This window comes from Carcharhinus amblyrhynchos, chromosome 14 (assembly GCF_965287045.1).
Source record: "Carcharhinus amblyrhynchos chromosome 14, sCarAmb.v2.hapA, whole genome shotgun sequence".
NCBI classification, from domain to species: Eukaryota; Metazoa; Chordata; class Chondrichthyes; order Carcharhiniformes; family Carcharhinidae; genus Carcharhinus; species Carcharhinus amblyrhynchos.
This window is the reverse complement of record NC_137337.1, coordinates 2,230,815-2,244,982: the sequence shown is the minus strand read 5'-3', so window position 1 is coordinate 2,244,982 and position 14,168 is coordinate 2,230,815. Positions and strand designations below refer to the sequence as shown.

The 14,168-nt window shown below is 46.4% G+C and overlaps 1 protein-coding gene across 6 annotated transcripts in view; it reads right to left on the bottom strand.

The window, feature by feature from the left end:
* The window catches only part of LOC145352383 (nesprin-2-like), a 243,402-nt gene that overhangs the window by 50,535 nt on the left and 178,699 nt on the right, over positions 1-14,168 (bottom strand). For 5 of the 6 annotated variants that reach the window (XM_080202157.1, XM_080202160.1, XM_080202158.1 and 2 more), the window contains 8 exons: positions 12,917-13,064; positions 10,701-10,795; positions 10,041-10,275; positions 8,501-8,695; positions 7,376-7,501; positions 6,303-6,458; positions 4,999-5,157; positions 3,661-3,827 (listed from right to left, as the gene is read on the bottom strand). In XM_080202157.1, coding sequence (XP_080058283.1) covers positions 3,661-3,827; positions 4,999-5,157; positions 6,303-6,458; positions 7,376-7,501; positions 8,501-8,695; positions 10,041-10,275; positions 10,701-10,795; positions 12,917-13,064 — 1,281 coding nt within the window. The remainder of the gene's footprint in view (positions 1-3,660; positions 3,828-4,998; positions 5,158-6,302; positions 6,459-7,375; positions 7,502-8,500; positions 8,696-10,040; positions 10,276-10,700; positions 10,796-12,916; positions 13,065-14,168) is intronic. The other variant, XM_080202159.1, reaches the window with a different exon arrangement.

Below are 14,168 nucleotides of genomic sequence, written 5' to 3'. Positions count from 1 at the left end.
TCTATCTTTAGTCACGTGGATGGCACGGTGGTTAACACTGTGCCAGGGACCCAGGTTCGATTCCAGCCTTGGACTGTGTGGAGTCTGCATGTTCTCCCTGTGTCTGTGTGGGTTTCCTCCCACACTCCCACAGATGTGCTGGTTAGGTGGATTAGCCATGGTTGTAGGTGGGCCTGGATAAGATGCTCCTCTGGAGAGTTGGTGTGGACTCGATGGACAGGATGGGATGCTGTAGAGTCCCATGAACATAAGAACATAACATAAGAACATAAGAAATAGGAGCAGGAGTAGGCCATCTAGCCCTTCGAGCCTGCCCCGCCATTCAATAAGATCATGGCTGATCTGTTGTGGCTCAGTTCCACTTTCCCGCCCTCTCCCCATAACCCTTAATCCCCTCTCTTATCAAAAACCCATCAACCCGCGTCTTAAAAATATTTAGCGAGGCAGCCTCCACCACTTCAACAGGCAGAGAATTCCAGAGATTCACCACCCTTTGAGTGAAGAAGTTCCTCCTCAACTCTGTTCTAAACCGCCCCCCCTTTATCTTGAGGCTGTGCCCTCTAGTCCTACTATCCTTTCTGAGCGGGAAGAGACTCTCCACCTCTATCCTATCCATCCCATTCATCATCTTATATGTCTCAATGAGATCTCCCCTCATTCTTCTAAACTCTAACGAGTACAAGCCTAATCTATTCAGCCTCTCCTCATAGCTCAACCCCCTCAACTCCGGCATCAGCCTAGTAAACCTCCTCTGCACTCCCTCCAAGGCCAAAATATCCTTGCGTAAGTACGGCGCCCAAAACCGCACACAGTACTCCAGCTGCGGCCTCACCAATGCCCTATACAGCCGCAGCAAGACCTCCCTACTTTTATATTCAATCCCCCTCGCGATGAAGGCCAGCATCCCATTCGCCTTCCTGACCACCTGCTGCACCTGCAAGCTGGGTTTTTGCGACTCATGCACAAGGACCCCGAAGTCCCTCTGCACCGTCGCCTGCTGCAGTTTTTCTCCACGTAAGTAATAATCCTTCCTACCATTATTCCTACCAAAGTGGACCACCTCGCACTTGCCAACATTAAATTCCATTTGCCATTTCCTGGCCCATTCGCCCAGCCTATCTAGATCCTTCTGTAGACTCTCCCCACCCTCCGCACAATTTGCCTTTCCAACAATTTTGGTGTCATCAGCAAATTTCGACACCCTACACTCGGTTCCCTCCTCCAGATCATCTATATAAATGGTAAATAGCTGAGGCCCCAGCACCGACCCCTGGGGCACTCCACTAGTCACCATCCGCCAATCCGAATAGCACCCATTGACCCCCACTCTCCGCCTCCTATTTGACAACCAGTCCTCTATCCACGCTAACACCCTACCCCCAACTCATAAGAACATAAGAACATAAGAAATAGGAGCAGGAGTAGGCCATCTAGCCCTTCGAGCCTGCCCCACCATTCAATAAGATCATGGCTGATCTGTCGTGGCTCAGTTCCACATTCCCGCCCTCTCCCCATAACCCTTAATCCCCTCTCCATGCCCCCTGACCTTCTGCAATAACCTCTTGTGAGGTACCTTGTCAAACGCCTTCTGAAAATCAAGAAAGACCACATCCACCGGCTCTCCTCTATCCACCGCCCTAGACACATCCTCATAGAACTCCAGTAAATTTGTCAGACACGACTTCCCTTTAATGAAACCGTGCTGCGTCTGCTCTATCAAGCAGTTCCCCTCAAAATGCCTCGCTATTTCCTCCTTGATGATGGATTCTAACGTTTTACCTACAACAGACGTTAAACTAACAGGCCTATAATTCCCCGCCTTTTGCCTGGCACCTTCTTAAACAACGGTGAATATTTAGTTTGTTGTTTCCTTTTATTAGATTCTGTTTTCCTGTGCTCTGAACACTTTCAAATGTTTCCCGTTATTGTTAGATATTAATTGTTCACCAACATTGCTGTCCATTTTACTTTCCCAAGTTTTATTCTCAGCCTCTCAAAGTGAGATCTTCTCCAATTTATTTACTTAGTTTTTGAGACATTTATGTCCTTTATCATTATCAACTTGGTGAGTTGCTGCAGTGCATCTTGTAGATGGTACACATTGCTGCCACTGATCCTTGTGCTGGGGGGATTGAATATTTGTGGAAGGGTAGCTATCAAGCAAGCAGCTTTGTTCTGGATGGTGTTGAACTTCTTGGAGCTGTACACATCCAAGCAAGTGGCGAGAATTCTGACTTGTGCCTTGTAGATTATGGATAGGCTTTGGGGAGTCAGTAGCTGAGTTACTTGCTGCAGGATTCCTCGCTCTCCTACTCACAGTATTTACATGGCTCGGTCCACTTCAGTTTCTGGTCAATGGTAACCCCAGCAGGATGTTAATAATGGAGGATTCAGTAATGGTAATACCATTAACTGTCAAATGGCAATGGTTAGATCCTCTCTTGTTGGAGAGGTCATTACTTGGAACTTGCATGATGTGAATGTTAGCTGCCACTTTCCAGCCTAAGTCTGCTTGTTCAGGTCTTGTTGCATTTGGACATGAGTACTTCAATATTACGAGTCACGAACTGTGCTGAACAGTGAACATCCCCACTTATGACATTAATTAGCCAGTTAATTAATTAACTATATGTTTATCACTGACCAGGACTGAAATTAACCACAGTTACTGGTAAAGTTAAATACAATGCTAAAGTTAATCTTGACTAGTTTTTATAACAAGGTCAACCCTTCTAATCCCCCAAGTGAAGGCAGTATTCTGCAGAGCTGGACTTTGTGCCACTTTGTGTGAGAAGAAAGCTTGACTTGTTCTTGTTAGGTAGAGAAAGTGAAAAGATTTGATGGAAGCATTTAAAAATCAGGAAGGGTTTTGAAAAAGTAAATAAGCAGAAACTGTTTCCATTGGCAACCAGGGGTCAGATTTAAACTGACTGACAAAAGAACCAAAGGGAATATGGGCACATTATTTATCGCAGCAAGTTTTGGTGATCTGGAATGTGGGGCGGGGCAATACGCCAAGAAAATTTCTAATTGTCAGATTTGCATAAAAACTGGACTAAATCCCGCTGGATTTTTCAATGGGATTAAAAATGAAACTCCCACACACTCTGTGCGTCACAGAGTGCCCTAGTGTGAATCACATTGAAAACCAGTGCTCGGGGCCTATTCCTGCTGGAGAGCTGGCAGCATAGCGCTGAGTGGGCCACTGCGCATGTGCCAATCTGTCAGCATCGATATCAGTGCATGTGCAGCTGCCAGTCTCCCAACTGCTGGCCAACTCCGCAATCCCCGCATCGCCAGCTGTGAGACACCCTCCCCCTACCCCCCCAAACCCAACCTCATGATTTAACCGCTGGACCCCCAACATGCCTGAGCCAGGGGCCAGCCTCAATCCCCACCTTCCCAGCAGCCTTGATCTCCCACTCCCGCTGGGCTGGGGCTGTAGTTTGAACTGGAATCAGCTTCTGTGCTGCATCGTGTGATAAACTGTAAAGTATGTCGAGAGAAGTGTGATATTTGGAGGGATCCTTACTCCTCCCTCACCATGCTCCACTCTCATCTCTCACTCTCTCCCCTGCATCTTCCCATTACAAACCCCTTTCTCCCATTACCCTGCCCTTCAGCCCCCTCCTGCCTCTGTACCCTTGCCCGCCCTCTTACCTGGCCTCAATGGCTTCTAGGAGGTGTTGCCAGTGGTTATTGATGAGATGAAGTTTGTTGTTGATCTCAGAGGCCTTTGATGTGCTGCTGGCTTTGATCAGTTCCTCTCCCAGCTGTTCCAGCTGTACTTTGTTCCTGTTGTAGAGTTTAATATCCCCCATACAATCCTACAACAAGAAGCACAACTTCTTCAATCTGTCAGTTTAATCACCTCTCAATTTCCTAAACTCAGGGGAATACTTGTCAATATCACACACAATCTATCCTTATCATTTTCTGAGCATCATTATTACAGCTGTGACGATATTACCTTATTGGCTGTAATATGTTTTGAGACATCTTGTAGATGTGACTGGTGCTACAGAAGTGCAAGTTCTTTTTCTGTTTATCTCCGTCTAAGTGTATTCTGTTAACTTCCAGCACTGCCTGGTTTGGAGGGTAGGTCTTATGAGGAAAGACTGAGGGAGCTGGGGCTTTTCTCTTTAGAGCAGAAGAGGATGAGAGGCAACTTAATAGAAGACAATGAGGGGGATAGACAGAGTGGATGTGCAGAGACTATTTCCTCGGGTTGATGTAGCTGTTACTAGGGGGCATAACTATAAGGTTCATGGTGAGAGATATAGGAGGGATGTCCGAGGTAGATTCTTCACTCAGAGAGTGGTTGGGGTGTGGAATAGACTGCCTGCTGTGATAGTGGAGTTGGACACTTTAAGACCTTTCAAATGATTATTGGATAGGCACATGGAGCACACCAGAATGATAGAGAGTGGGATAGCTTGATCTTGGGTTTGGACATTGCTCAGCACAACATTGACGGTCGAAGGGCCTGAACTGTTCTACGTTCTATGTTCACTTTCCAATCCTATGATCTCTACTACCCAAAAGAAAAAAAGCAACAGATACATGGGGATAACACCACCAGGGGGTGCCCCTCCAAGTCATTCACCATCCTGACTTGGAAATAGATCACCATTCTTTTGATTCGATTTGATTTGATGTATCATTTGTCACATGTATTAGTATACAGTGAAAAGTACTGTTTCTTGCACGCTATACAGACAAAGCTTACCGTTGATAGAGAAAGAAAGGAGAGGGTGCAGAATGTGGTGTTCCTTCAATGTCACTGGGTCACATTCCTGGAACTCCTTCCCTAACAACAGTGTGGGTGCATCTACACCACAATGATTGCAGCGATTCGAGAAGGCAGCTCTCCACCACCTTCTCAAGGGCAATTAGTGATGGACAATAAATGCTGGCCTAGCCAGAGAAACCCACATCCCTAAGAATACTTTTAATAAAAGCTAACTCAGCACAGACTAAAGATAAAGAATTCCTCACCTTTTGGAGCCTCTCAATCATCCCCTCAACACCACTGTCTGTATTCTGAGAGACACGATCTTCCATCTGCTTCAGCCAGTCTTCCAGCTGCTTGCTCTTGCTGTTAAACACGACCCACTGTTTGAGCCGGTCACTTATCTCCAATGTCCGCAAGGACACCTAAAGGATTAGTGGATAGAGCCAGTTAGTGGTATTACTGCAAAGAGACAGATACACTTAGCATCAGACAGCAGGAACTGCAACAGGTACTGAGAGGCTTGTAACCTAGTATCAGACTTCACAGCTCATGTCTATACTAGGAAAAGGTTCCAGAATTATTGCTCAAACAGTACTGATGCGCAAATGCACATTTGCGCATCAGTACTTTCTCTCTTCCTCCGTCTCATCACAGCAACATGGGACAGAATATTTATTCTCTCGGTCTCCCCTTGTTTGTACTTTTTACCCCATCCTCTCCATCCCTCTCAGAGCTGCCTTATCAGTGTAGCACTATTCCCAATCTGGAGACTGATTCACTGGAGACTGCACAGTGCCAGGAGTGCAATGAAAGGCTCCAAATTGGAATTATAACAGCAATTTACATTTATATAGCACCTCTAGTGTCATTAGACATTTTAAGGTACTTCACAGGAGCATTACAAAACAAAACATGTTCAAAGATGTGCAGGTTAGGTGGATTGACCATGCTAAATTGCCCGTGAGTGTCAGGGGGATTACCAGGGTATATATGTGGGATTATAGGTGGGATTGTTGTTGGTGCAGGCTGAATGGCCTCCTTCTGCACTGTAGTGATTCTATGATTCTATCGTCATTCCTTTTCTATATTCTGTGCCTGTGCACCTTGTTTCACTTCACCTGATGAAGGAGCAGCGCTTGGAAAGCTTGTGATTTCAAATAAACCCGTTGGATTATAACCTGGTGTCGTGTGACCTCTCACCTTGTCCACCCAAGTCCAACACAGACATGTCCGCATCATTTCTATTTGGTGTATAGTGCAGGAGTGTGGAGAGAGTCAATGTTTAAGATGCTGGATGGGTGTTGGAGGTGCACTCATCCAGGCAGATGGAGGGCATTCCACTGCATCCAGTAGATGGTGGACAGGCTTCAAGGAGTCAGCAGCTGCAGGATTTCCAGCCTTTAATTCAAATTCTTCCACCTACTGTTACTCTAATAAAATATTTTCCCTCTAACTGTCAGCTGTTCCCGGGATTTTGCTCAGTAAGTGAGCAATGTTTCTCAGAGGCAGATGATGGGTGGCTGTCTCTAGTCTTGTTTATTTGTGCTGCCCAATCAGAGGAACTTACCGTCACATGTAACTGCTCCCACTGACTTTCCACAATTGCCACCTGTTCTTGGAATCCAGCCACTGCATCGGGAGCAAGGTGTTTACAGAGATCGCCTTTCAGTCTGCCCAGCTCGGCCAGCTTCTCAGACCAGAATCGCATTGATTCTCCCAGCTCCTGCCACACAAAACAGAAGCACAGTTACAAACTCTACCCACCCACTGTGTGGCTTGTCTGGTAGCATCTTAATAAATTTTTTCTGCACTCTTTCCAGTTTAATAATATCCGTTCTATAACAGGGTGACCAGAGCTGTACACAGTCATAAAAACAACTGGTTCCTTCCTTTAGGGAAGGAAATCTCCCGTCCTTACCCAGTCTGGCCTACATGTGACTCCAGATCCACAGCAATGTGGTTAAATCTTAACTGCCCTCTGAAATGGCCCAGTGAGACACTCAGTTCAAGGTAATTAGGGATGGACAACAAACACTGCCCTTGTCAGTGACCAAAATCATTTTTAAAAATAAGATGCAAGTCTCTACATATCTGTTGGTGCATGTTGTGTAACCACTGGCTGTTCCTGCTGGATTGTACCAGCACAATCCCCATTGGGGAGTAACTCAGCAGCACTCACTCCAGCCTTCCACATGTTGAATTATTACTCCCCCCAACTTACACTCAAGGTTACAAATCAGGAAATAGCAAAGCTCGCACCAAAGCAAACTACTGCAGATACTGGAAATCTAAAATAAACTTAGTAAATGCTGGAAATAGTCACCAGGTCAAAGCAGAACCTGTGGAGAGAAAAGGTTTTTAAACAATTTACTAATAGGGTGGGGGCGTCATTGGCTGGGCCAGCATTTGTTGCTCATCCCTAAATGCCCTTGAACTGAGTGACTTGCTGGACCATTTCAGAGAACATTCCAGATTCATAGAATTGAAATGTTACCGTCTGCCACAGTGGGATTTGAACCCAGGTCATCAGAGCATCACTCTGGGTCAATACCAATAAGTCACCACCTCCCTCACGGTAACCTTCAATTCCATTTCCCACTCCTTCACCACTGCCTGACCTGAAGAGTACTTATCGCTTACCTGGAATTTGTTTTGCTCTCTCTGTAGGTCTTCACTGGAACAAGGAAGCTCCTTCTTCACCGCCTCTGTGAATTCTCCAAGCTTTAGATCCAACTCAGTTACCTCCTTCCCACATCTGTCACACATCTGTCCAGAGCAACACAGAAACACAGAATGGTGGATGGATGGCAGGGGATTCCCCAGCTTTACAGCTCACTCAGTAGAAGTATAGGAGTCCATTCCATAGTGTCCAGGCCAATATTTACCCAGAACCAGTATAGAATCATAGAAACCCTACAGTGCAGAAGGAGGCCATTCAGCCCATTGAGTCTACACTGATCACAATCCCACCCAGGCCTTACCCTCATACCCCTACATATTTACCCACTAATCCCTCTAACATACACATCTCAGGACACTAAAGAGCAATCTTAACATGGCCAATCAACCTAACCCGCACATCTTTGGACTGTGGGAGGAAACCGGAGCACCCGGAGGAAACCCACACAGACACATGGAGAATGTGCAAACTCCACACAGACAGTGACCCATGCCAGGAATTCAAACCCAGGTCCCTGGAGTTGTGAAGCAGCAGTGCTAACCCACTGTGCTACCGTGCCACCTAGTAGAACAAACCGCTATCTGGTCACCATCATGTTGTGGTTTATGAGCCTTACTGAACACTACCTTGAGGCCAAGTTTCCTGCTTTGTAGCCATGATTGCACTTCCAAAGGGCTACATTCACTGAAAAGCATCTGAAACGTCCTGTGGTCATGGACAATGCTATATAAATGTGCATTCTGTTTTTGCTTGGACCAGTCAGCCTGGATCCTGAAGGGACAGGATCTATGCCCAGTGGCTGGGATTTTTTCCACTTGGAAACTGATAACTAAAGGTTAAATGTGTAGGAAGAGCGACAGACTCAAATGGACCCTGTCCTGCACAGTATCTCATTAAATTCTGGCTGTACACGCTCGGCTAACCAACAAACTCTTCACAAGCCAACCACCCTGGGGGGAGGAGGGTGTAAATGGGGAGAATGATGTCCCTCTAAATCACAGATTCCCTGGTGCTTTAGTTTGGGATACTGTTGCCTTGGTGATGATGGGACTCTGTTTATGACAGGAAAGTGGTATGGAGTGTACCTTCTTGATGTTGGTCAGTTTTATTCTCTTGTTCTTTAGCTGTAAGTTGATGGACTCCCAGGCTTCCTGCAGCTGCGACAGTTGGCCCTCGAGTGATGTTTGTGCTGGGGAGTCAGCCATTGACAGAAGCTCTTTCCCCTTCTCCAGTGTCCGTACATAGTGAGACTCATGGCCTTGGAGATCCCTCTCTTTGTGCTTGGAGATAAATAGAATCATTAAGGTTCTCACACAAATTGGTTAATATTCCAAAAAAAAAGATCAGATTGAGGACAGATATTGGAATGATGCAGCAGAAAAAGAGGCTGTTTGGCCTAGTATGCTATGGCTGGCCTCTTCAAAGAGCTAGCCAATGAATTTCACTCACCCTACTCTCTCCTGGATTTCTCCTGGTCAAACAGTTATCCAATTCTTTTTCGGAAATTGAACAATCTGCTTCCACTGAACTTTCAGGCAGCAACTCCCAGGTCAAAATCACTGGTGAAATGTTTCCTCTCGCACTTCTTATTCTCTTGCCAATTACCTTAAATCTGTGTCTTCTTGTTACTGAGTTTCTGCCACAGATTCTTTCTCCCTATCTACCTCATCAGACCTGATTGAATTAGCTGTTTGTGTTTGGCTGGTCAGTTTCACTGGTATTAATTTCAAGGCCAAGTTTGGTGGCAACTGGCCAAGTAGGATTTGTCCTGCTTTTGGTGTACAGAACATACCTGGGCAATTTTCCACAATGTTGGGTAGATGCCACTGTTGGAGCAGTACTGGACTAGGGGCATGGATATTTCTGGAGCACAAGTCTTCAGTATTATTGCCGGAATACTGCCAGGGCCCATTGCCTTTGCAGCATCCAGGGCCTTCAGCTGTTTCTTGATATCACATGGAGTGAATCAAATTGGCTGAATACTGACAAATGAGATGCTGGGGGCCACAGGAGGAGGCCGAGATGGACCATCTACTCGACACTTCTGGCTGAAGATTATAGCAAATGCTTCAGCCTTATCTTTTGCACAGATGTGCTTGGCTCCTCCTTCTTTGAGAATGGGGATATTTGTGGAGGAGTTATCATCTTGATTTGACTTGATTTATTATTGTTACATGTATTAACATACAGTGGAAAATATTGTTTCTTGCGCGCTATACAGACAAAGTACACCGTTCATAGAGAAGGAAAGGAGAGGGTGCAGAATGTAGTGTTACAGTCATAGCTAGGGTGTAGAGAAAGATCAATTTAATGCAAGGTAGGTCCATTCAAAAGTCTGACAGCAGCAGGGAAGACGCTGTTCTTGAGTCAGTTGGTACGTGACCTCAGACTTCTGTATCTTTTTCCCGAAGGAAGAAGGTGGAAGACAGAATGTCCGGGATGCGATGGGTCCTTAATTATGCTGGCTGCTTTTCCGAGGCAGTGGGACATGGAAGTGTAGACAGATCTATAGTGAGTTGTTTAATTGTCCACCATCATTCACAATGGCATATCCCCACCAAGAAATATATTTATTTACAAACATATGTACAAGTTCCCCTCAGACTGGTCGGTAGAGTCACTTACCTTAACATTCTCAAGCAGCTCCCAGAGCTGCTGTAGACTGTAACAGTTCAGGTCACCCATGGCCTGCAGCTGGTTTGAAATGTGGGTGAGCAGTTTGTGTAGTGTGGCTGTAGATTTGATGTGGTAATGCCATTGGTTAGCAAGGGTACAGATGGTGTCTTGGTGTTGCTGGATTTTCTGGACCAATCCATGCCAGTGCTGCTTCAGTGCGGAGAATTTAAGGATGAAAATGCTTCTGGGGAGAAAGGATATTATAAAGAAAAGCTTTCCTGGTTTTTCCTGACCTCATTTCCTCTCCATCCTGACAGTTCATCATGGGAATGTCCAACTAGCACCAAAGAGTTAAAGTTTAATTATTTATTCATCACAAATAGGCTTACATTAACACTGCAATGAAGTTACTGTGAAAATCCCCTAGCTGCCACACTCCAGTGCCTGTTCAGGACACTGCGCCTAACCAGCACATCTTTCAGATTGTGGGTGGAAGCCAGGGCACCTGGAGGCGACCCATGCAGACATGGGGAGAATGTGCAAACTCCACACAGACAGTGACCCAAGCCGGAACTGAACCCAGGTCCCTGGCGCTGTGAGGCAGCAGTGCTAACCCACTGTGCCACCGTGCCACCCACAAAATGATGAAAGAAATCATTCCCTCCTCACCTTTCTTGGATGTCACCTCTCGGGATCAGATTCTGGGCATCATGATCAACAGCGTCCAAGATCTGGTGTGCAATCAAAACGTCTGCCTGTAAAAGCTGCAACAGGAGCACAGTTCACATTAACAATCAGGTTATCTCCCAATCACAGCCTGAGCTCCATCTCACTCCTGCAATCTCTTCACCTGCCTCATTACCATCCCCTACAGCCTGGTTCCACCCAGCACAAGAAATAAACCGTACACCAAGCAACATTCAGTCAGTCAGTACCTATGGAGAGAAATAAAGGACAGCTTTGCATTTCCATAGCACCTTTCACAACCTCAGGACAATCCAAAGCACTAATAGCCAATGAAGTGTCATCACTGTTATAATGTAGGAAACACAGTAAGAAGTCTCACAACACCAGGTTAAAGTCCAACAGGTTTATTTGGCAGCAAAAGCCACTAGCTTTTGGAGTGCTGCTCCTTTGTGAGGTAACTCACCCTGAGTTTAAAGGCCGGTTAGTTTAACGTCTGTTGTAGGTAAAATGCTTGAATCCGTAATCAAGGAGAAAATAGCGAGGCATCTTGAGGACAATTGTTTGATAGAGCAGACGCAGCACGGTTTCGTTAAGGGGAAGTCGTGTCTGACGAATTTATTGGAATTCTATGAGGATGTGTCTAGTGCGGTGGATAGAGGAGAACCAGTGGGTATGGTGTTTCTTGATTTTCAGAAGGCGTTTGATAAGGTGCCGCACAAGAGATTGTTACAGAAGGTTAGGGGGCATGGAGTTGGGGGTAGGGTGTTAGCATGGATAGGGGATTGGCTGTCAAATAGGAGGCAGAGAGTGGGGGTCAATGGGTGCGATTCGGATTGGCGGTTGGTGACTAGTGGAGTGCCCCAGGGGTCGGTGTTGGGGCCTCAGCTGCTTACCATTTATATAGATGATCTGGAGGAGGGAGCCGAGTGTATGGTGTCGAAATTTGCTGATGACACCAAGATTGGTGGAACGGCAAATTGTGCGGAGGGTGTGGAGAGTCTGCAGAAGGATCTAGATAGGCTGGGCGAATGGGCCAGGAACTGGCAAATGGAATTTAATGTTGGCAAGTGTGAAGTTGTCCACTTTGGTAGGAATAATGGTAGGAAGGACTACTACTTACATGGCGAAAAACTGCAGCATGCTACGGTGCAGAGGGACCTCGGGGTCCTTGTGCATGAGTCGCAAAAACCCAGCCTGCAGGTGCAGCAGGTGGTCAGGAAGGCGAATGGGATGCAGGCCTTCATAGCGAGGGGGATTGAATATAAAAGTAGGGAGGTCTTGCTGCAACTGTACAGGGCACTGGTGAGGCCGCAGCTGGAGTACTGTGTGCAGTTTTGGTCGCCGCACTTATGCAAGGATATTTTGGCCTTGGAGGGAGTGCAGAGGAGGTTCACTAGGCTGACACCGGAGTTGAGGGGGTTGAGCTATGAGGAGAGGCTGAATAAACTAGGCTTGTACTCGTTAGAGTTTAGAAGAATGAGGGGAGATCTCATTGAGACGTATAAGATGTTGAATGGGATGGATAGGATAGAGGTGGAGAGGCTCTTCCCACTCAGAAAGGACAGTAGGACTAGAGGGCACAGCCTCAAGATAAGGTGGGGGCAGTTTAGAACGGAGTTGAGGAGGAACTTCTTCACTCAAAGGGTGGTGAATCTCTGGAATTCTCTGCCCGTTGAAGTGGTGGAGGCTACCTCGCTAAATATATTTAAGACGCAGGTAGATAGGTTTTTGATAGGCAAGGGGATTAAGGGTTATGGGGAGAGGGCGGGAAAGTGGAACTGAGCCACGTCAGATCAGCCATGATCTTATTGAATGGCGGGGCAGGCTCGAGGGGCTAGATGGCCTACTCCTGCTCCTATTTCTTATGTTCTTATGTTCTGGTGTTGTGAGACTTCTTACTGTGTTTACCCCAGACCAACCCTGGCATCTCCACATCATAATGTAGGAAACACAGAGCCTCATTGCTGCTCCTTTAAGGCACAAACTGTAGCACATCAGTAAGGTGCAGGCAAATGCTCAGTTTGCACAGTTGGTTGTGCAGGTATAGACCTGAGGTGGGAGCAGGGGAGGTGGTGGTGCAGTGGTAACCTCACTGGGCGAATAATCCAGAGAGCTGGGTTAATGCCCTGGATCATGGGTTCAAATCCTCCTGAGGCAGCTGGTCAATGTGAAGGATGGTGTGTGGAGACCAATCTCACCTCCTGAGTTTCCTGTTGTTCTTTCAGCTCCTCGTAGCTGCTGGCAACATCGACTGTCAGCTCGGCCTCCATCCTCTCCAGGAAGTGGCTCCATTGCTCACACTTTTGGCCAAAGCTCTTGCCTTGCAGAGCGACAGCCTGCAGTTTACTGGAACCACAAATAATAACCATTTTCAGCAGATTTGGTGGTTTAGCTGTTACAGCTTGCATTTATACAGTGTCTTTTATACAGTAAACCGTTCTAAAGGCAGTTCCCAGGAGTGTTATCAAAGAAAAATCTCAGACCAAGCTACATGAGGAAATATTAGGATTGGTGACCAGAAGAAAGAGTTAGGTTTTGAGGAGTGCCTTATAGAAGGAGAGAGAGGCAGAGAGATTCAGGGAGGGAATTCCAGAGCTTAGGGCCCAGGCAGCTGAAGGCATGACCAGCAACAATGGAGTGATTAAAATCAGGGGTCATTGAGAGGCCAGAATTAGATGGAGGCAGAAATCTTGAGGGTTTTGAGACTGAGGGATAGCAGCACAGTGGAGTTAAGGCCACAGTCAGATCACCCACAATCTTACTGGAAGGCAGCACAGGTTCAAGGGGCCGAGTGGAGATTACGGAGATAGGGAGGCAATGAGACTATGTAGGGATTTGAAGATGAGAATTTTAAAAATAGAGGAATTGGTTAACTGGCAGCCGACAAAGGTCAGTGAGTTTTGGGGTAATAGGATCTGGGTAATAAGCTTCACAAACTAACGCCATTTAACACAAGAACTGAAGGCCCCAGCTACCTGGTTTATTAGTGAGGTGCAGTGGTGGAGTGTTTTGTACTGCACGACAATCCCAACATGACAGTTTGAGAATTTGAGTTCATTAGAAAATGTTCCAGTCTAGAAAGCTGATCTCCATAAAAGTGACCATGAAACTGTCGGAATGTTATAAAAATCCCAACTCGTTCATTGATGTCCATTAGCAAAGGAAACTTGCTGCACTGAAGCTCAAGGAGCACCGACTTTGGACCCCGTAGCCTGAAAGATCCCCACTCGCTTGGGATTTTAGTGTCTTTTAAGGGGCGTCTAGACAAATACATGAATAGGATGGGAATAGAGGGATATGGTCTCGGAAAGGTAGGGGTTTTAGTTCAGATGGGCAGCATGGTCGGTGCAGGCTTGGAGGGCCGAAGGGCCTGTTCCTGATTGTAATTTTGTTTTCCTGTCTCAGTCCGGTTCAGTTATAGACTCATGAATAGAGATTGGTCACTAATTA